Source organism: Podarcis vaucheri, assembly GCF_965113315.1.
Source record: "Podarcis vaucheri genome assembly, chromosome: 4".
In the NCBI taxonomy this organism is placed as follows: domain Eukaryota; kingdom Metazoa; phylum Chordata; class Lepidosauria; order Squamata; family Lacertidae; genus Podarcis; species Podarcis vaucheri.
This window is the reverse complement of record NC_138762.1, coordinates 99,224,622-99,245,588: the sequence shown is the minus strand read 5'-3', so window position 1 is coordinate 99,245,588 and position 20,967 is coordinate 99,224,622. Positions and strand designations below refer to the sequence as shown.

Sequence of the window (20,967 nt, the reverse complement as noted above, 5' to 3'; positions counted from 1 at the left end):
ATCCATCTTTTTATATGTTTTTCATTAAAAGCAGATTAAAATATGGATGTATTTGAAACTGATAAATATAGGGTCATATGTATTTTCCTTAGAGAGGTCCACAAATATGAAGCCAAAAAGCAAAACTGGTTTTATAGATGTTGATGGATGGCCTGTGAGCAGGGCCTCTAAGACAGATCTTCAGGTCCGAAGCAAGTTCATATAGGTTTCAGTGGTCTGAAACCTGGTCTGAAACTGTTTAGAACACCATCAACCCCTCAGACAAGTAGTCAATACAACTGGCACAATACAGGTGTTATAGAATCCAGTGTCAGGCCACCCCACCATCCATGGCTGTGTTCTGTACCAGCTGAAGTTTCCAAAACCATCTTTCAAGACAGTCCCACGTACAGCACGTTACAACAGTCTGGTCTGGTTGTAGTTAGGGCATGTGTAACTAAGGCAATGCACACTTTCTCTAGATAGGGTCACATCTGGCAAGCAAGTCTAAGCTGGTGAAAGGTGCTCATAACCACTGATTAATCCATGCACAGATAGCATCTGTGAGGACTTCCAAGCAGCAGACTTGGGAACATGCAACCCCATTCTGAAATGACTGCAAACCTCTGGCCTGATCAGCAGCTTTGCCAACACTGTCTTATCTGGAATAAAATTCTTGCAAGCCAGGAATCACCAGCAGCCAATGAAAAGCTGCAGGTGGATCCAGGAATATTACATGTGTGAGAGAAAACAAGCTGCAACAAATGCTGGAGAGCAATACAGGAAGACCCTTCTTTTGAAATAATGAAAACATCTGGTTCCTGAGCGTATGCCCATTTTGTGGAAGGGTATGTCTTCCAGGGCTGTTGTTGCATGGATAGTGAGACAGCAGCAGCTGGAAGACAACAGGGAAGAGAAGACATCATAAAATCCATGGTAATCACAAAGCCAAACATAGCCTTCCTTGTCACAGCAGGCTCTTATTTAGACAGCCTCATGCCACAATAACATCCCAGAATAATATTTTTGAAGTGACATAGGAGAAGTGGTGTAGCAGGGGCTGCCCATGCCCAGGCTGCACAGAGGGGTGGCTTGGAGAATGCAGCCGCCGAGACCATATAACACTGGTCCTGAAAGATCTTCATTGGCTCCCAGTACGTTTCCAAGCACAAGTCAAAGTGCTGGTGCTGACCTTTAAAGCCCTAAACAGCCTCAGTCCTGTATACCTGAAGGAGCATCTCCACCCCCATCGTCCAGCACCGAGGGCCTTCCGGCAGTTCCCTCGCTACGAGAAGTGAGGTTACAGGGAACCAGGCAGAGGGCCTTCTCGGTAGTGGCGCCTGCCCTGTGGAACGCCCTCCCATCATATGTCAAGGAAATAAGAAACTATTTTACTTTTAAAAGACAACTGAAGGTGGCCCTGTTTAGGGAAGTTTTTTTATGTCTGATGCTATAGTGTTTTTAATATTTGGTTGGAAGCCACCTAGAGTGGCTGGGGAAACCCAGCCAGATGGGCGGGGTATAAATAATAAATTATTATTATTATTGTAGGGAGATAAACATTCAGTACGCATGTGCATTCAACTGCCTAATGGCATCTGCGTCACCCAGGAGACCATAGCCGCAGAGATAAGAAATGTAGAGTCGTTCTGTTGTCTGGAGATGTCACTTCCTGGTTCGCATGAAGAAGCTATTTTCAATGGAGTCCAGCAATGGAAGTGTATTGAGGCAGCACCGGGTGTTGAAATTTTGTGCCCCTAACAATTTTGCGCCCGGGGCAACGACCTCTGTGGCCTGCCCACACTATGCCACTGCATATGAGCTCTGTTCCTCCTGCATAGGGAATGAGGATGTGCCTGCTGGTCTCAAGCCTGACCGCCAAGCATTCATCGGATGCATGTCTGGACCCAAACATGGATCAGCTCCCATAGTCACAACCCACAACCTCAGTTTTAATCCAGGGACTCTTTCTGCTGTCAGTGTAAACGGTATGCGTTAGAAAGATGACAAGCAAAACATCTGTGAATTGTTAGTCATCTGGGACAGTAATGACAAGATAAAAAAATTCCTTCCAGAAATAGACTGGAAAGAGAAGCTGCTGAATTGCAACTCATTACCAAACTTAAAACCATGGAGAGACCTGGTCTGAACAGAGACATTGGATTCTTATCTCATTATACATGACCAAACCATTTCTCACCTTCTCATCCCTTGCCTTTTCCTGTAAGACCTATTACAGTCGTTAAGAGTCGTCAACAGGCTCATCTCAGCTACCTGCCAATCTCCCATTCCCACCACCCTTCTGAGTAATACCCCTCCCCACCTTCTCACTATATAGAAGGATCTGGCAACTTCTGTTTCAGTGTATCTGAAGAAGTGTGCATGCACACGAAAGCTCATACCAAGAACTAACTTAGTTGGTCTTTAAGGTGCTACTGGAAGGAATTTTTTTATTTTGACTATGACAGACCAACACGGCTACCTATCAGTAATGACAAGGTTTTCCTTTTCCAGCATTCTGTGATAGCTCCAGCTCAGATTATTTGTCTGCAGTAATGAGGAATGCAGAGAACAGCACCTCTTGCTGCTCTCAAGGCCAAGAAGAAGAAACGAGCAGCTATCAGTGAGCGAATGATGCCACCTGCTGATTTTTTCATTTGGCGGCCGGTATAATGAGACCAAGCAACCTTGCTCCTCTACAACCAAGAATTAAATAGTACGAAATGGTCCAGTCCACTTTACAGCTCAGGATTTCAGTAGGTCTGTCCTGAGCATGAGTAGCATTGGATAAAACTCACTGAGTTTCATGTTGAAAGAAAGCCAAGACCAATATAGGTAATAAGGAAATAGCCGCAAAGTCATGGGCTCATATAGGGAAGATCTCATCCACATAGGCATTGGTTGGCCTCTGTGAAAACAAAATGCACTTGTGGTTTGACCTGACCGTATGCAAGTGGCAACCATGACACTTGCATCAGAATGAAACATCAGAGTTGTCCCTTATATGCTTCCAGGAAACATTGTTAAGCCCTCTTTTCACTATATTTGCTAAATGTAAATTACAGTAATGAATAGATTGCATTGTGCCAAGTGTTGTTAGCTGTCTTCATTTTTAATAAACAACCCAGAAAAGGCAATAAAAATGTGTTATCAATCTGATCTTTTTAAATAATGATTTTTATTAATTTTGCAATTATAATCCAATGATAGCCTCATTATAACAATGACAATTTAAAATACAAGGACTAATACAGTGGTACCTCGGGTTACAAACGCTTTGGGTTACAAACACTTTAGGTTACAAACTCCGCTAACCCGGAAGTAGTACCTCAGGTTGAGAACGGAAATCTGGCAGCAGCGGGAGGCCCCATTAGAAAAACGCGCCTCAGGCTAAAAATGGTTTCGGGTTAAGAACGGACCTCCGGAACGAATTAATTTTGTAACCTGAGGTAACACTGAATCAATCATTCAAATACCAAATTATATAATTTAGATAAGGTGGCCCCCTCACATGCTAGAATTGATGGTTTTCTTTATTTCTGCATTCCAAAATCTGATTGATTTTAATTACCAGTACATTCCAGTCATCATCATAATCCCTTATACAAAAGCTGCAATATTTATAACTTCTAATCCTGTTGACACATTAAATGATTTACAAGCCTACAAGAGAAAAACCATATATCAATCTGATTTTTAAAATGCTACCTTTAACTATTTCACACCCTCCAAGTGCCCCTATTTTCCAGGGACAGTCCCAGATTTACAGAAGCTGTCCCAGTTTCTGATTTGATCCTGCTTTTGCTTAAGATGTCCCTATTTTCATCAAAGAAATGTTGAAGGCAATGGAGTTATCTGACCCTGAAGCCATCTGAAGGCAGCCCAGTATAAGGAAGTTTTTTTAAAAAAAACAAAGTTTAATGTTTTATTGTATTTTTTATATATATGTTTGAAGTCGCCCAGAGTGGCTGGGGCAACCCAGTCAGATGGGTGGGATATAAATAGTAAAATTATTATTATGAAATAGGACAGGCACCCCCAAACCCGGCCCTCTAGCTGTTTTGGGACTACAACTCTCATCATCCCTAGCTAACAGGACCAGTGGTCAGGGATGATGAGGACTGTAGTCCCAAAACAGCTGGAGGGACGAGTTTGGGGGTGCCTGAAATAGGACATCCCTATTTTCATCAGAGGGATGCGGGTGGCGCTGTGGGTTAAACCACAGAGCCTAGGACTTGCCGATCAGAAGGTCGGCGGTTCGAATCCCCGCAACGGGGTGAGCTCCCGTTGCTCAGTCCCTGCTCCTGCCAATCTAGCAGTTCAAAAGCACATCAAAGTGCAAGTAGATAAACAGGTACCGCTCCGGCGGGAAGGTAAACGGCGTTTCCGTGCGCTGCTCTGGTTCGCCAGAAGTGGCCTAGTCATTCTGGCCACATGACCCGGAAGCTGTACACCGGCTCCCTCAGTCAATAAAGCAAGATGAGCGCCGCAACCCCAGAGTCGGTCACGACTGGACCTAATGGTCAGGGGTCCTTTACCTTTATTTTCATCAGAGAAATGTTGGGGGGGTATGCTGTGTGCATATTTAAACATCTGTATCCGCATAAAATGGACACACTTGGGAATGTTCCAAGGCACTAGATAAATAACCACATATGTTTCGTAAAGGGAAACAGACCATCAAACTAATACAGGGGGGTTTTTCGTTTGGGGAATTTCTTTGCTTTTTTAATTAGCAGCAAAGTGTAAAGGGGAATGACTATCAACAGCAAGAGGGCACCCTTATCTATGGGACTGAGCAAACTTGAAAGGGTCACTTCCCTCTCCCTTCCGGCTTGAAAAAGGCCTCTCTCTTAATTCATCTCTTTCTGCTGCAAGGGCTCCCATTAAGGAGCCTTTTACTGGCCATTTTGTTATTGCTTCAACTTGGGCTTTATGCAAAGGCAGCCTGCTGGGCACTGTAAGCGTGACAGAAAAGAGGTGCACTGCTGTGCAGGAAGCTCTCCCTGTAAATAATGTTCCAATTAATAAGATAATTATACAGCCAGGGAAGACTTTATTGATGGTCTCCGCAAGTGAAGTGCTATTCTTAACCCGCTTGTGAAGGTTGCATTAACCTTCTCTCCTTGTCTTCAGAAGAGAGGGTTGAGAAATACATTACAGGCTGAAAGGAGGCTTCATGGGGAGCGATGAAACAAACGTTCGCTGCAAATGTGAGGGGCAAGGAATGTATTTCATTGGACCCACTTGCTGCCAGGCACTTGGGGGGAAGACAGCTTTTAAATGCACATACTTTACTGGACTAGATTGGAATGGCTGGCGCAATCAAGCCATCTTTCAATACAAACAAAAAGGGAGGCAGTGCAGTTTTAGGCTAAACAGCGAGTGGCTTCCTTTGCATCGTAGAATATTGAGTTCTGTCATTTTAAGATCAGCCACACAGGGCTGGTAAATGGTATACTCCCTCAAGCCGAAGGGAAAGTTCTCAGGGAAGAGAGGTGGTAGACAGGACCGGTTTGCCTAGGCCTGTGGTTCCCAATGTGGGGCACACGCCCCACAGGGGGGCAATTTGATTTTTAAGGGGGGAAATTCGAGAAAATTGTATTTTGAATTTGTTAAGTACTTTATTTTATTGCATAGTAATTAAAATAGCAAAGTATTACAGAAAAAGCTTCTATTAAAATTACCATATTTTTCCATGTATAAGACTAGGTTTCCCCCGAAAAAATAATGTCAAAAATTACTGTTGCCCCAGCCACTCTGGGCGGCTTCCAACGAAAGATTAAAAATACATTAAAACATCAGTCATTAAAAACGTCCGTAAACAGGGCTGCCTTCAGATGTCTTCTAAATGTCAATATAGTTGTTTATTTCCTTGACATCTGATAGGAGGCCATTTCACATGGCAGGTGCCATCACCAAGAAGGCCCTCTGCCAGGTTCCATGCAATCTCACTTCTTGCAGTGAGGGAACCACCAGAATTTCTTCAGAGCTGGACCTCAGCGTCCCGGCAAATGATGGGGGTGGAGACGCTCCTTCAGGTATCCTGGGCCGAGGCTGTTTAGGGCAGGGGTCAGCAACCTTTTTCAGCCGTGGGCCAGTCCACCGTCCCTCAGACCATGTGGCATAGCTGTCAAGTGTCCCTTATTTGAAGGGGCAGTCCCTTATTCCAGCGCCATGTCCCGCTGCTGTCCCTTATTGATGGATGTCCCTTAAATGTCCCTTAAATGATGTCCCTTAAATGATGTCCCTTAAATTTCAAAGGAAGCAACTCCTCTCCCTTCCTCCCAGGGAGGAGGGAGGCTCCAACTGTGTTGCTTGGCTGTGTTGCTCACCCAATAAGAAGTCTAGGAACGACTGGGGGTTGAGCTTGCATGCCTCGTGTGTGGCTAGTTAATGCAAGCTGAGGGGTTTTTTGAATGCTGGACGCCATTTTGTTGCACGTGCTGCTGCAAACTTTGCAGTGCAAAGCCAGGCCGGGGAGCCATCTTAAGTTGAGGCTGCATAGGCCTTGTGGTGCATGTGATTCAGATTCTATTCAGTTGAACCTCTGGTTACAAAGTTGGTTGGACAGTTTTCTCGAAGCTACCAGCATGAGTTTGACCAGACTGCAGGAGGACAGGAAGACTGGAGTGCCTGGAACAGGTGAGGCTGCAGGTCCCTTATTTTGGCTGCTGGTCCCTTATTTTCAAGGCCGCTGGTCCCTTATTTTCAAATCTGTAAGTTGACAGCTATGCCTTGTGGTGGGCCAAACTATCTATCTATCTATCTATCTATCTATCTATCTATCTATCTATCTATCTGGGGGGGGGGGATGAACGAATTCCTCTGCCCCACAAATCACCCAGAGATGCATTTTAAATAAAAGCACACATTCTACTCATGTAAAAACATGCTGATTCCCGGACCATCCGTGGGCTGGATTGAGAAGGCAATTGGGCCGCATCCAGCCCCCCAGCCTTAGGTTGCCTACCCCTTAGGGCTTTAAAGGTCAGCACCAACACTTTGAATTGTGCTCAGAAATGTACTGGGAGCCGGTGAAGATCCTTTAGGACAGTAGTGTCCAAACTTTTTTCAAAGAGGGCCAGATTTGATAAAGTGAAGGGCCGTGAGGGCCGACCAAAGGGCCAGCTGAAGTTGTTGACCTTTTTTAGGGTTGAAGTTGTTGAGGTTATTTTAGAATTTTACCCCAGAAAATAAACTGCCATGGGGGCAGGATTTAACCGACTGCTGGGCTGGATTAGGTCCCCAAAACAGACTTTGGACATGCTTGCTTTAGGACATTGTAATGTGTATGGGTTGCTCGTGCGTAAGTTGCCGCCTCTCCAGGCTTTGTTGCCTTGCTAAACCCTTCAGTCTGGGCAGCCCTTCACTTCGTGGCTGCCTCAGTCGCTAGCAGAATCCGTCAGTGGGCGTTTCTTAAATCTTTTCCAACATAAAAGTTGTTTGACACCCAGTCTCCTCCTACTCTCTCTGCGTGGAAGTCTTCTGCGCAGGGTGGGCGTGGGTAGCGGAGGACCCGTGCTCTCCCCGCTGGTGTCCGGTGAAGAGTCCTGGAGCCCTCTCACCGATTCCCCCATCAGCCCCTCTATATCCCTGGTGTTGCGCTGATTTGCTTCCCCATCTGCGGAGCTGCCTCTCTCCCTGCTGGGTCCCTCTCCAGCATCATTTGAGAGCCTCCCCTCCGCCTCTGGCTCCGATGTCAGTTCCCTGACAGATATGTATTACAAAGAGGCAGTGAAACGGGTATAAAACAAATCTAAGTGTCTTGTGCAGTGCTGGATTTACATATAAGCTAAACAAGCTATAGCTTAGGGCCCCACTCTCTTGGGGGCCCCAGAAAAAATTTAGAGGGGGAAAAAAAACCTGGATGTACATTTCCAAAATATAAGATAAAAAACAAATAAAATAAAACCTACATACAGCAATAGTGTTTTGCGTTGTGTAGGCTCCTATTTGTTATGTGCAAATGGCTTTAGATACCTATTAGGTATATAAATTACCATATAGCATATATTCAGCACAAAAAAACAGCAATAATCTGTTGTTGACAAAGGACAGCTGGACATATAAAGGGCCTCATTACCTTCAGTAGCTTAGGGCCTCACCAAACCTAAATCCGGCCCTGGTCTTGTGTCATTATGCTCAGTCAAAAGTGTAGAAGCAGGGTCTAGGCTGTGTGCCCACATCCTGAATGCATACCTTCCAACATTTCTCTGAGGAAAATAGGGATGTCCCGTTCCATAATGATAATTTTACTATTTATACCCCACGCATCTTACTGGGTTGCCCCAACCACTCTGGGCAGCTTCCAATATATATAAAAGCATAATAAAACATTAAACATAAAAAACCCTTCCCTCTACAGGATTGCCTTCAGACTGCTTGCGGGGGTCGGATAACTCCATACCTTCCAGCATTTCTCTGATGAAAATAGGGACATCCTAAGGAAAAGTGGGACAGTCTGGGATCAAATCTGAAACTGGGACAGCTTCACTAAATCAAGGATGTCCCTGGAAAATAGGGACACTTGGAGGGTCCATAGCTGTCAACTTTTCCCTTTTCTTGCGAGGAATCCTATTCGGAATAAGGGAATTTCCCTTAAAAAAAGGGAAACGTTGACAGCTACGGGAGGGTCTGTGAATGCAAGTAGTAGGCAGAGGGCTTGTAGCCTGAGATGCAACCCTGCTCTACTCCCTGCCCTTCTTTTGCTGCCATTAACCCCACATAATGTTTGTTTGGGGAGGGGGGACAGCAAAACCGGTTTAAGTCTGTGGTGTGGCTAGGCCCATTGTGTCAGCATCTTCCTTCCCATAATACCAACTTCTCTCTCTGCCCCTCGGATCAGCCTGTCCACCACAAGGTTCCCAGAGCAGTATCCTCTGCCTCAGGTACCCTTGACACAACCTTGCTTAATTTTCATTTGTGAAAGAAAGATGCGAAAAGCCGAATGAGAGACATACAGCTTCTTAAATGAGGGCCGACACTACCACCTAGTGTTGAAGTTTAATAGTCACAGATTAACTTGCTGTTTCCCACTGCTCATAAATTAATACCACAGGTGATATTGAATGTCCTCTGCGGTTATCCTATATCTGCTCCTCATGGGAACTATTTTGGAAGAAGGTAGTTCAGAGTTCTGGCAAGTCATGTCTCAAGAAAGTCATGTTATCAATTTTTAAAAAAATGTTTTTCCTTGTTATAGGTTAAGAACATTATTAGGAATAAACAGATTATATCTCATTCATCCTCTTCACTAAAATCAAGTTTAGCTCCACATTTTCCTTGAGCTGGCAAGGTGAAAGTCTGTTTAAAAAGAGATTTGCAAGGGTCTAAATTGGGAATTGTGACTCCATGCGGGGTAAACTTCAATACCCGTAATTCTTTGCGGGGAGGAATCTGCTTTGAATACCGTATGCCCAAGGAGAAGGTGCGATGCTAGTCTAGTTTTCTGTATAGAAATCTTGTGGGGAGGGATAAATGAACCCAAACCACAGCCTGAAGTGGCACAGAACCCACACACCTTGGTGAAAATTAGGCCAAGAAACAAAGCCAAAGTTTGTGGCTATATATAGAGAATCGTAAATATAAATATATTTATCGTTGGATCCAATAAACACCGGGTGGTGTGGGCACAGGAGAGGCTAAACACATTTAAAGTTTCCCAGAGCCAGGTATGTGAACGATACACACCTAGGAAAGAATGTTAGAGAAGGAAGATAAGAAAACATCTAGGAAGTGTGCAATATAAACAAGGTTTTCATACCACCAAGGGCACATTTAAAGAAGGTCAGAAGAGCCCAAGCAAGGGGAAATTGTAGGGTAAAGATGTACTTGCTTGTTGCCAGTGCCGAGGGCACCTGTACATATCAATCTAAACTCCCCACAAATCAGTCCCCGCTTTACCAAGTTGTACAGGGTTGCTTGCAAAGTTTGCAGTATGCGTGTCTGCCTCCCCAGCCGGAAACCGTTGTGCTTTCCAATGCCTGAAGTACGCAGCAACAACCTACCATTTATATCACTGAAGGAAGTAGAAAGGGAGAGTAAGCCTATGCACAAGAAGCTGGAGTAAAGCAAGCCAGTGTATGGCTGGATCCAAGAAGTGTTTCGGTTTAAAGCGTAAATTTAAAGAGGGAAAACAGGTAGAGGAAGACGAGACTCCACATCACCATCTGGTGGCACAATGTTATATTGCACCTATAGCATATAAATCGCTTTTTCTTTATCGGTCCAGCTGAGTCCTAAGTTAAGTCGGTGTAAAGTTACACTAGGTCCAAATGCTGATGCTGCTGTACTGTTGAAGCCTGGCAGAGGAAAAGCAAGCCTTTAAAACAGCCAAGTCATGTGACTGAGCTAAACGGGCTTAGGATCCAGCCTCGGTCCCTCTGCCCTGGTCCCGCTTCTGCCATGACACTGCCAAGTCGCTCTCTGGGGACCTTGCACGAGCCTTGGCTAAGCCATGGCCTACTGAGCCAAGCAACACTGGTGTATCTTTGGCTAAGCCAGGGTTGGGGACTTAATGCCATCTGAGGCAGAAGGAATCAGCTGGCTGTGCTGAAGAGCCAGTGCATTCTAAGCTGCTCATCCCCTTGAATCTTGCCATAGGTAACGGTAAAGGTACCCCTGACCATTAGGTCCAGTCACGAACGACTCTGGGATTGTGGCGCTCATCTCACTTTCAGGCCGAGGGAGCCAGCATTTGTCCACAGACAGTTTTTCCGGGTCATGTAGCCAGCATGACTAAGCCGCTTCTGGCGAAACCAACACAGCACATAGAAATGCCGTTTTCCTTCCCGCCAGAATGGTACCTATTTATCTACTTGCACTTTGATGTGTTTTCGAACTGCTAAGTTGGCAGGAGCAGGGACTGAGCAATGGGAGCTCACCCCGTCACGGGGATTTGAACTGCCAACCTTCTGATTGGCAAGCCCTAGGCTCTGTGGTTTAGACCACAGCGCCACCCGCATCCTTTCATCTTGCCATAGAACTGCCCCGCAAAAATCTATGTTGGCTAGATATATGTGGCAAGGCATGCACCTTTGTACACAGCAGAGTCAACAGCTAAGCCTGCTAGCAGAAACTGTAAGAATGGATTGGATGTAGCCAGAATACAGGGTGGGGAATCTGTGGATGTTGTTGGACTCCAAATGAATAAGTCAGCATGACCAACAGTCAGGACTGATGAGAGTTGGGAGTCCAATAACTTTAATTTAGGCATGATGTATGCCAGATGTTATGTTAAACCAGGAATATTCTGTCTGTCGAGTGGCCATATTCTTGGGTGGAGAATATTGTGTTTAATTAATTCAGCATCTTCTAAAGCCATTCTTTTTCTTCTTCTTTTTTTAAATGAAACTCCAGATAGTATTTTATATACAATAATTTTGTTTTCTTTTATGTTACAACCCTGGAATTTGTGTTCCTACCCTTGCAAAAATAAGTGGATAAATAAATATGCCAAGCAAGTTATAAAAATTGTCTCAGCACATGAGCAGGAGAAGGAAATGCTTAGAGTTGGCCTTGGAAGAAATCTGAAGTATGTGGCAACTCATCTTGCCCTCAGCTTGTGTAAACTGAAGGGGAATGTGTACAGGCACCATGATGGAGGATATATGAAACTGTTTTGGAAACATCAGCCAAGCTGACCTTTCGAGAGGGGAAAACAGATTAATCTGAGATACAGTGAGATCTTGGTGCATCAAAAATTGCCAGTGGATTATTGGGAAGCCTGCACTATTAAGAAATTCTGTACCATTCACAATATGACATTCATTTCATGGTTTAATTCAGAGATCTTTCTGAGAGTACAGTGTCCTTGCTTCCCCACAATGTTAAATGTGTTTTATGGGTGCAATTAACACACATGCTTTAAAGAAATGCACATAGCAGCTACTGGGGGACCCACAAGGAACGAAACAGCAATTCTTTTCTCCCATGCTACAATGCTGATGACACCCCTATTCCCACTGGGGAGGAAGCTTCCACTGACATTAATGGGAACTTTCCCGCTAATGCAAAGAGCAGATTTGGAAGATCAGTTTTCATTATGAGCACAGCAAAGAGCTAAAGCAGTTATGGTCAATTAATTGAGATAATGCAATTGCTGCTGCAACACATTCTTCATGGCTTTAAGGCTATTCAGTTACTACAGCTGGGGCAGAATACAGTGGCTGGACTGATGGGCATGGGTCTCCGGAAATAAAGTGTACCAGGTCAGATATGTGTTGCCTTCTTTGTTTGACTAGGTATATCAGCCATCTCAGCTAATATATTGCAGGAGTGGATTGTTTTATAAATTATTTTAAGACATGCTGATCCTGTGGGATAAGTCAAGAATTCATTTTAAGGTGCAACTAAGGTGGAATCTAGACACATATAAAAAAAAAACACTGTGAAAAAACCATTTTTTTAAAAAGAAACATTTTGAAAAAATATTGAATTTGCCATAAGCTCATCATTGCCATCTAGTGTCACATTTGTATAATGCACTTAAAACATTATATTTGCAGGTGTACAGCTGGGTCCAAGTTAGAAGACAAATTGATTCATAAAAATCAATCATAAAAAAATGTAGCATGATGTCTACATTTACCATAAAATAGCATTAATTATTTTTATAAATGTTTCCCTACATCCTCTTATTCTGAAGCACCCCTTTTCTGATTTCCTCATGTAGCTTCCAAGTCTATCAATGCAAGACAACGGATTGTGGAAATGTCATTGTGTTAAAAATGTTTATAATTAGTTGAGCACAACATGTGTATCCAAGTCAACAACAGGCTGAGCGAACTCATTCTAGTTTTGTCCTCATCCTTCTCTCTGCTGAGTTCTGCAAAGGCCACACTGAGACTGAGGAGACGACAGCTGAAAACCAGTGCCAGGCCCTGCACTGGTTGTAGGTGTGCAGAGGAGGGTCTGGAAACCATGTCTTATGGGGAGTTGAGGGAGTTGGGGTGTTATGTACTGAGTTGAATACGATCCAAAATGCAGCAGTCTGATTGGTCCTAGAACAATAGGATTCAGAATGCAGCAGTCTGATTGGTCCGCAGGACCCAATCCAACTCCAGGTGGAAGTGAATCCGCAACCTGATTGGTCTACAAGAGAATCCCAGAATTTGCCAATCACGTGGGGCCCATTGTGTAACTAATGTATGAGCTGAATAAAGAGCATGAAATCCACACTCGACTCCAAGTATCTTTCATGGGGAAAGAGGAAACTGAGAGGAGAGATGATAGTCATCTTCAAATATCTCAAGGGCTATCATATGGAGGATGGAGCAACCTTGTTTTCTCCTGCTCCTGATAGGAGCCAAACCAATGGATTCAAGTTACAATGAAGGAGATTCTGACTAAATATCAGGAAGAACTTTCTGACAGGGAGAGCTATTTGGCCGTGGAACAGACTCCCTTGGGAGGCTGTGGGCTCCCCTTCCTTGGAGGTTTTTAAGCAGAGGTTGGATGGCCATCTGTCATGGTTGCTTTAGTTGAGATTCCTGCATTGCAGGGGGTTGGACTGATGACCTTTGGGGTCCCTTCCAACTCTACAGTTCTACGATTCTATTGTTCTAAATAAGAAGGCAGGCAGGTGGCCACTGACAGAGGACCAAATGAGGTTAGTGGGGCATCGCCTCACTCTCCCAAATGGGTCATTCTCCACTGCAGGAGCGAGACTAAGAATTCTGCCCATCCCTTTGGCACAAGGTTTACGATCAACACTGTAAACCTCTTAGACCTATAAAAAACGTTTAATGGCATGTAAACTGCTGGAACAATAAAATAAAACTGAAAGGAGGAGAGACCGAGCGGATTTATGTGGCGGGGAGAGCCGAGAGAAGGGAGCCTATCGCAAAACAGAAGCAGATTGTGACACAGAAGAGAAGCAAGCAGGCAGAAAATGGGCAGGCAGAGAAACAAGAGGCATTTAGAGTGAAAAAGTAAAGCTGGGGAGGAGCACATAGTTGACTTGTCAAGCACACAGCTATATGGAGACAGAGAGTCTTGTTCCAGTTGTCCAAAATTGGATGACCTCATGGTTCGATTACTCCAGTTTTATGCCTGGGGCTGGCTTTGCAAACTGTCTGTCCACTGGTCTAAAGCAGATTTTTGTTAGGTGGGTGCTATTTTGTATTAATTTTAATTTGATTTTTTTTTTCTATTTAAACTTTGGGTTGTCTTTGTATTTTTAACAGGGCATGTAAGTCACCCTGGCAACAGAGTCATGAGGGCAGAATACAAATGCAGTATCTCCATCCATCCACCCAATAATTTGGACTCCAGTGACAATTTCACCCTATTTAATTTTAAAAAAGAATCCAACACACCTAAAAAATGCAGTTTTGGACATGCAGATTAAAGCCACCTTTGTCAAAAACAGTATACAAAGTTATTGAACTATTCAAAAGTGTCAAACCAAAATATATTAATTTCAAACATTTGATGTCATCGCTAAAGTTTCACACACCTGACTTTAGTTATGGCACCAAGTAAAAACTCACAGTTCTGTAAATGGGTAGTGTACATAACCGAATGCATTTTGTTTAATTCACTACTGTAGTTTATCCAGTTCTGGTCCATGTCATTAATCAAACAGATCCTGCAGAGCATATTCATGAATCAAAAGGAAGAAGTAAGGAAGCCAGCTGCCAACCTGTTTCTGAAATCAATGAGTCTTTTCCCCCTGTCACAGGCTCTGAGGCTTTTCTAGATCTTGATATATTACTCCTGCCCACACCAAGGACTCAGATGTACAGCTGCAAATAAAATGTTTTAAGTCTGTTTTAAGTGCAATATACAACGTGACACTCGATGGCAATGGTGAACCTTATGGAAAATTCAATGTATTTTTAAAAACACTTAAAAACAGGTTTTTATATGTGTGTAGATTCCACCCAACACTTCTGTAGCAGTTCTTTGACATGGTTATATAAACAAAGTGACAGCAAGATCTTATTTTAGGACCAAGAAATACTTCTGTAGAATTAGAAATTAAGGTTGATTCCAGATAACCCACTTTTGGCGCATTCATCCTGATTTGTTTGCACAAAGTTTGGGAGACTATAGACAATGCTGGCTCTTTTAAGTCAGCATGAATTCTGATTTGTTTGTGGGAAGTAGGAAATTTCTGAAAAAGACAGTTAAGAATGAAAATTGTGGCCTTCTTAGATCACTAGGCAGGACTTGAACAATGTTCAGTATATTTATTGACTTCCTGCCTCTACATAGTTCCTTAATTACCGTATTATTCTGATTGTTGGTCTACGATGACAGGGTGGCATCCCATCATTAGAAGCAGAGGGCAAATCAAGTGAATGTATTTCTCCATTTCTGCTCCTCTCGGCTATCAACCTTTTATTTCTTGGTGCAGAAGGAATTCGTTGCACAGGGAGCATAAACAGACACTCGGAGGAAACTAGGATTAAAGTATTTCCCTCACATCAATGAGCTACGCAGAAGAACGATGGCTTGCTTACATTCCTGTGGGAGAAATCTTCCCAGGTGGATGGTTAGAGCTATATGACTGATTCATCACCTTTCCTCCATGAAACATTGCCTGGCAAACCTTAGACACCCATAACAGCGAAACTGGACAGGCTGTGAGCAGTTTCTGCTGCAAAGGGTGGGACAGGAGACAACTAGACACAAACATATAGAGCGGCACTATGTTGCACAGGAGTCAACGTAGGGCAGAGTTCCTCCCTTTCCAGACCGTAGTGCAAGCATTTGTTTCTCTGTCTTCCTGAAATATGGAAATGGATCTCCGTGGAACTTCAAAGTTGCTCCAGTAGTTGAGGAGTGTCGTCTTTTGCCACCCAGCTCCCTTTGTAGCCAACTAGTTTGCTGCCTTCTCATTTCCAACTATGAAGAGGATCAGAGGGGATGCAAATCACTGACAGGTACACAAACCTTCTGACGTTAAAAAGAACCACGAGAAAGCTGGGGAATGTTAAATGTTGTGTGATTTATAACGTAGGATTTCCATGCCGATTACAGCATCATGCAACAAATCCCATGCAAAATCATGTGCTGACTTGCTATTATGGGATTGTGAGAATGCAGAAAATGCACAAACTCAGCTGAGGTGGTGAAGGAGCCATTAGTAGTATTCCCTTGTGTGAGAGAGTTAAAGAGGGACCCCTTGTTCCAAGTCTGTGCTTGCAATGCTTATTTTTTAAAACCAACTTCTTTTTTAAAAAAGGGACTTCTTGTTCCAAGTCTGTCCTTGCTACCTGCAGTTACTTTAAATGCTTATTTTTAAAAATCAACTTCATCTTTTAAAAATAAAGAAAATGGGTTGGTTAGTCAGAATGCACCTTTTTAATCATGTAATTTTTTAAAAAACAGAGTCAATCTAACCAATAAACTCTGAATACAGAACCCAGGCCTGTAGCCAGAGGGAAGCTGGGGGGGGGGGGCTGCCCTCCCCATAATCTTCTCTGCTCCCTCTTTTTTTACAAATAATTTTAAAATTAGGAAATCCCCTTCCCCTGCCTCTAAAAGGTCCTGGTGAAAACATAAAAGGAAGGGAAGGACCGAGAATGGGCAGAGCAAGGAAATGAAGAAGAGGAGGAGTTTGGATTTGATATCCCGCTTTATCACTACCTGAAGGAGTCTCAAAGTGGCTAACATTCTCCTTTCCCTTCCTCCCCCACAACAAACACTCTGTGAGGTGAGTGGGGCTGAGAGACTTCAGAGAAGTGTGACTAGCCCAAGGTCACCCAGCAGCCGCATGTGGAGGAGCGGGGAATCGAACCCGGTTCACCAGATTACGAGTCCACCACTCTTAACCACTACACCACACTGGCTTCTAATGAAAGGAGTTAAGGGAAGTTGAGGAAGAGAAAAGGGGAAAGGTAGGAAAGCAACCAGAGGGTGGGTGGGTGGAAGGAGGAAATGGAAGGAGGAAAAGAAGTGAAGGAAAGGCAATAGGAGGAGGAGGCTGTACTCTGGCAACCCCAGAAATAGTTGCCCTCTTACCTGCAACAAGGCCTGCACAGGTAACGGTAACAATGATAATCATTATTATCATTAATATAGCCTTAATGAATCTTAGGTATTACATTAATGTGTAAACTGCCTCTCTACTTTTCTGGCATCCGCTCTCCCCCATTCCCCAAACTTGGAGGCTGGCTACAGCCCTGCATAGATCCTATTTCTGCAGATGCTCCGATAGTGCACAGAACCCTAAATTTGGGGGTTCCTTAAAGATGGAGGGTCAACACATATACCCAGCTTCCCCACCCCCAACCACCAGCAGTTTCCACACGTTCTAATTTCAGGCTTCTGAGAACCTCCTTGCTCTTGGGGTTAAGATGTGTGAAGGTCTCTTGAGCAGGAAGGGAGGGATCGGCAAAGTTTGGGGTTCTTTTTGTTTCTCATTTTTCCAATCTTAAATTCAGTTCTCCATATCTGTGATTAGGGATGGTGGGGTCCTTATGGAAATTATCTCTCCTATTGTGAATTTCTCCTTTAAAAAAAAATTCTGCAGGTTTGGCAGATAACAAAGCAGCGCAATGGATTTTATATGGTTTTTTTGCTCATATATGCACTTACGTGCATACTTTAATACAGTGATTGTATCACTTGCATTGCAAAGTTCAGAAAAGTGCAAATTTCAAAGATTGGTCATGTTTCAGCTCTTGTATTGTTTTAGAAAGAGCAAATTTGGCGAGTTCGCTTTTAAGTGAAATATGAATTTAATTTTTCCTCCATTCCAATTCTTGAGGGTATGGAAGGACGGAGGAGAATTGCGGGAAAGACAGCCCACCCTCTCCATCCATGTCTGTCTGAGCATTTAGGCATACAGCAGGGGGTGTCCTCTCTCTTTCTCTCTGGATGCGTTTCATCCTTGGGGAACAAAACCATGAGAACATTTCACAGAGCTAACCCCCTGATTATGTTGCACTTAACTGCATCCCCAGAAGTTTTCTTCCTATAGCAAAATAACTTGAGCATGTTGTTTTTGAAACTTGTCTAAGCCAAACCCACCCTCTTTTCTGTCTCCCGCCCTCATGAAGTCTCACAATGGTCGCTATGGACGCAACTGCCTTTGAAAATGCAACTAACCAGACCGGCGCACTGCCAAGCTATGCTGCAGTTGCTGTTGAGAACTGCACGGACGACGTGCACGGACTCAGGAAATCCTACCTGCCACCCTTGTATGGTATGATCTTCTCCGTGGGATTCCCAGGCAACATCATGGCGATTTGCGTGTACACGTTCAAGATGAGGCCCTGGAAAAGCAGCACCATTATCATGTTCAACTTGGCCTGCACAGATCTCCTGTACTTATCCAGCCTTCCTTTCCTGATTCACTACTACGCCAATGGAGAGCATTGGGTCTTTGGAGACTTCATGTGCAAGTTCATCCGCTTTGGTTTCCACTTCAACTTGTACAGCAGCATCCTCTTCCTGACTTGCTTCAGCATCTTCCGATACATTGCAATTGTCCACCCAATACAGTCTTTTTCCGTCCGGAAAAAGGCATGGGCTGTTGCGGCCTGCGTTGCATCTTGGGTAATTTCGCTGCTGGCCATGGGTCCTCTCAACTTTTTGTTTACTTCGACGATGGAAGAGAACAAATCTCTTTGCCTCGACCTTACCAGTTCTGAAAACGTGGATGTTATTCGGTGGTACAACTGGTTTTTAACTGGCCTGGCCTTCTACTTGCCATTAATAACAGTGACTCTTTGCTACACTGTGATCATCTATACCTTGGCTACAGGGCCCCACACTCAAAACCCTTATAAGCAGAAGGCTCGTAGACTTGCATTTTTCCTCCTGGTAGTCTTTTATGTGTGCTTTCTACCTTTCCATATTTTTAGGGTTGTTCGGATTGAACTAAGGCTGTACCGAGTCAGCTGCGATATTGAAAACCAGATCCATGCTGCCTACATTCTATCCAGGCCGCTGGCTGCCCTGAACACCTGTGGAAACTTGTTACTTTACGCCATAATCAGCGATAATTTCCAGCAAGCCGTTCAGTCTCTTCTGAGATGCAAGTTGAGCCACTTAATGCAACAGACAGGGGGTAGCAGTGACTTCAATAGATCTGGGATGTTAAAATTGTGAATGCATGCATTTCTCTTCAGTAGCTCTGGTGCCGGTTGTCTCCTAAAACAAGTTAGAAAGAGGCTGCACACAGCTGCCAAGTCTTAGGAGTGGCTTTTTTCAGGGGTGTAGAACCAACCTCCAGATGTTGTTGAACTACAACTCCCATCATCTCCGACCACTGCTCATACTGGCTGGGGTGGATGAGAACTGGAGTCGAGCAACATCTAGAGGATCACAGGTTCTCCATCTCTGGCTCACATGAACCCGATGAGTAAAGCAGCCTCATAGGACATGGGCTCTTCCATGGGTCTTTGGAAAGGACTGGCAAAAAACAGAGCACTTAATTCAGTTGTATAGAATGGTTGCTTGGGTGGCCCAAGGTTGTCTCTGGGCACATTAAAATTTTGCTGTGTGTCTCTTATCACTTGCTAAGCAGCCTGACAGTAGCGCATTAAATCAGCAAGAGCTAACTGGGATGCTATTTTCATTTGTGTCTGCTGCTTCTTTTCTTTTTGCAAAAGTACCCTGGGCATCCAGTGGAGATCAGAAACTCCGGCTCATATCGCTGCTAAGCTGCCTCTGGGTGCCTCCTTCAACACTGCAGGAAGCATTACCTTTTTTTGCAAGGCATTTATATAGCTAAGACACGTGGTCCAAGAATGTTGGCAGCCCAGGAAATGGTAATAGTAGTAGTAGTAGTAGTAATAATAATAATAATAATAATAATAATAATAATAATAATAATAATACATTTTATTTATACCCCACCCTCAGGGTGGCTAACACCAATAAAATCACAGTAAAAATGTATTAGGGGAAAAAGAGAAAGAAAAAAAAACAATTTAAAATACAGGTTAAAATGCAATTTAAAATGCAGCCTCATTTTAAAATAGCCGATAAATCAAGACCATAAGGGGAGGGAAACATAAGGGTCAGACTGAGTGCAAACCAAAGGCCAGGCAGAACAGCTCTGCCTTACAGGCCCTGCAGAAATCCCGCAGGGCACTAGTCTCTTGTGACAAAGCGTTCCACCACATTAGGGCCAGTACTGAAAAGGCCCTGGGCCCTAGTTGAGACCAATCTAACCACCTTGCGACCTGGGACCTCCAAAATGTTGTCATTTGTGGACCTTAAGGTCCTCTGCGGGGCATACCAGGAGAGGCGGTCCTGTAGGTACGTGGGTCCTAGGCCATAGTTCCATAGTTTGCACATACGGATGGGGCAGGCACTGCTCAGACCTTAGAACAGAAAGTGCAGTGACCAAAGGCAATGTAAAAATGCAAAATCAATGAGTGCTGTGCATTAGGAAGCACCAAGTGCTGCCAATAGGGTGTAATGTTTTTGTTGGCATCCATTTGTCTCGATAGACAATGGAGTGCATTTCCAGAGTAAAGTTAAACCACTGAGTGACCTCTCCGGGGCACAAGCCCGGGCAGCATGTAGTGACCTTAAGGCACACACTTAAGCAGAGTTGTCTGGATATCACAGGGTTGCCAGATTTCAAAAAGTGAAAATCCTGACCAAAAAAAATATGAAGTTATTTACCTACTTTTTAGGAGAATTGCCAAAAAAACCAGCACTTCCAATATGGGATGCCATATGCCTGGGTTTCCCCAGGACATTTTAGCCACTTTCCGAAATTTCCACCCAGGCGCCATTTTGAACGGGCGAATCCTGGCTATGCCCGGGAAATTCCAGATGTATGGCAGCCCTAGGATATCACTCACCAAAGAGCTCGAGGGAGAAAAAGAAATATATGTGTGAGCCAGACAGCACCCAGGCATGATATCTCTAATATCTCTCAGAAAAGATTTATGGGATTAGTGTACAAAGAATGCAGTTGGGAATATTAGTGTGGAAAAGCAGCGCCTGGCCATGCCATGAAAAACGGTGGAGATGACTTGGGATGTAGGTATGTATCCTTTTCCATTCCTGCCC

The 20,967-nt window shown here is 44.0% G+C and overlaps 1 protein-coding gene and 1 long non-coding RNA gene across 3 annotated transcripts; one reads left to right on the top strand and one right to left on the bottom strand.

Annotated features, from left to right (window-relative positions):
• Positions 1–15,161: 15,161 nt before the first annotated feature.
• On the bottom strand, positions 15,162–18,212 carry LOC309530243. Of its 2 annotated transcripts, none has more exons than XR_014218719.1 (2): positions 18,124–18,212; positions 15,162–15,834 (listed from the first exon to the last, which is right to left on the bottom strand). It is a non-coding gene; the product is annotated as an uncharacterized lncRNA (long non-coding RNA). The 2 variants fall into 2 exon arrangements; XR_014218720.1 differs by lacking the exon at positions 18,124–18,212 and adding an exon at positions 17,887–18,108.
• On the top strand, positions 15,841–19,064 carry LOC309530145 (2-oxoglutarate receptor 1-like). The gene is made up of 2 exons (XM_082218817.1): positions 15,841–15,872; positions 17,994–19,064. Exons 1-2 carry the CDS (start codon positions 15,856–15,858, stop codon positions 19,045–19,047), a joined length of 1,071 nt encoding a protein of 356 aa, XP_082074943.1. The 5' UTR covers positions 15,841–15,855; the 3' UTR covers positions 19,048–19,064.
• Positions 19,065–20,967: the final 1,903 nt, after the last annotated feature.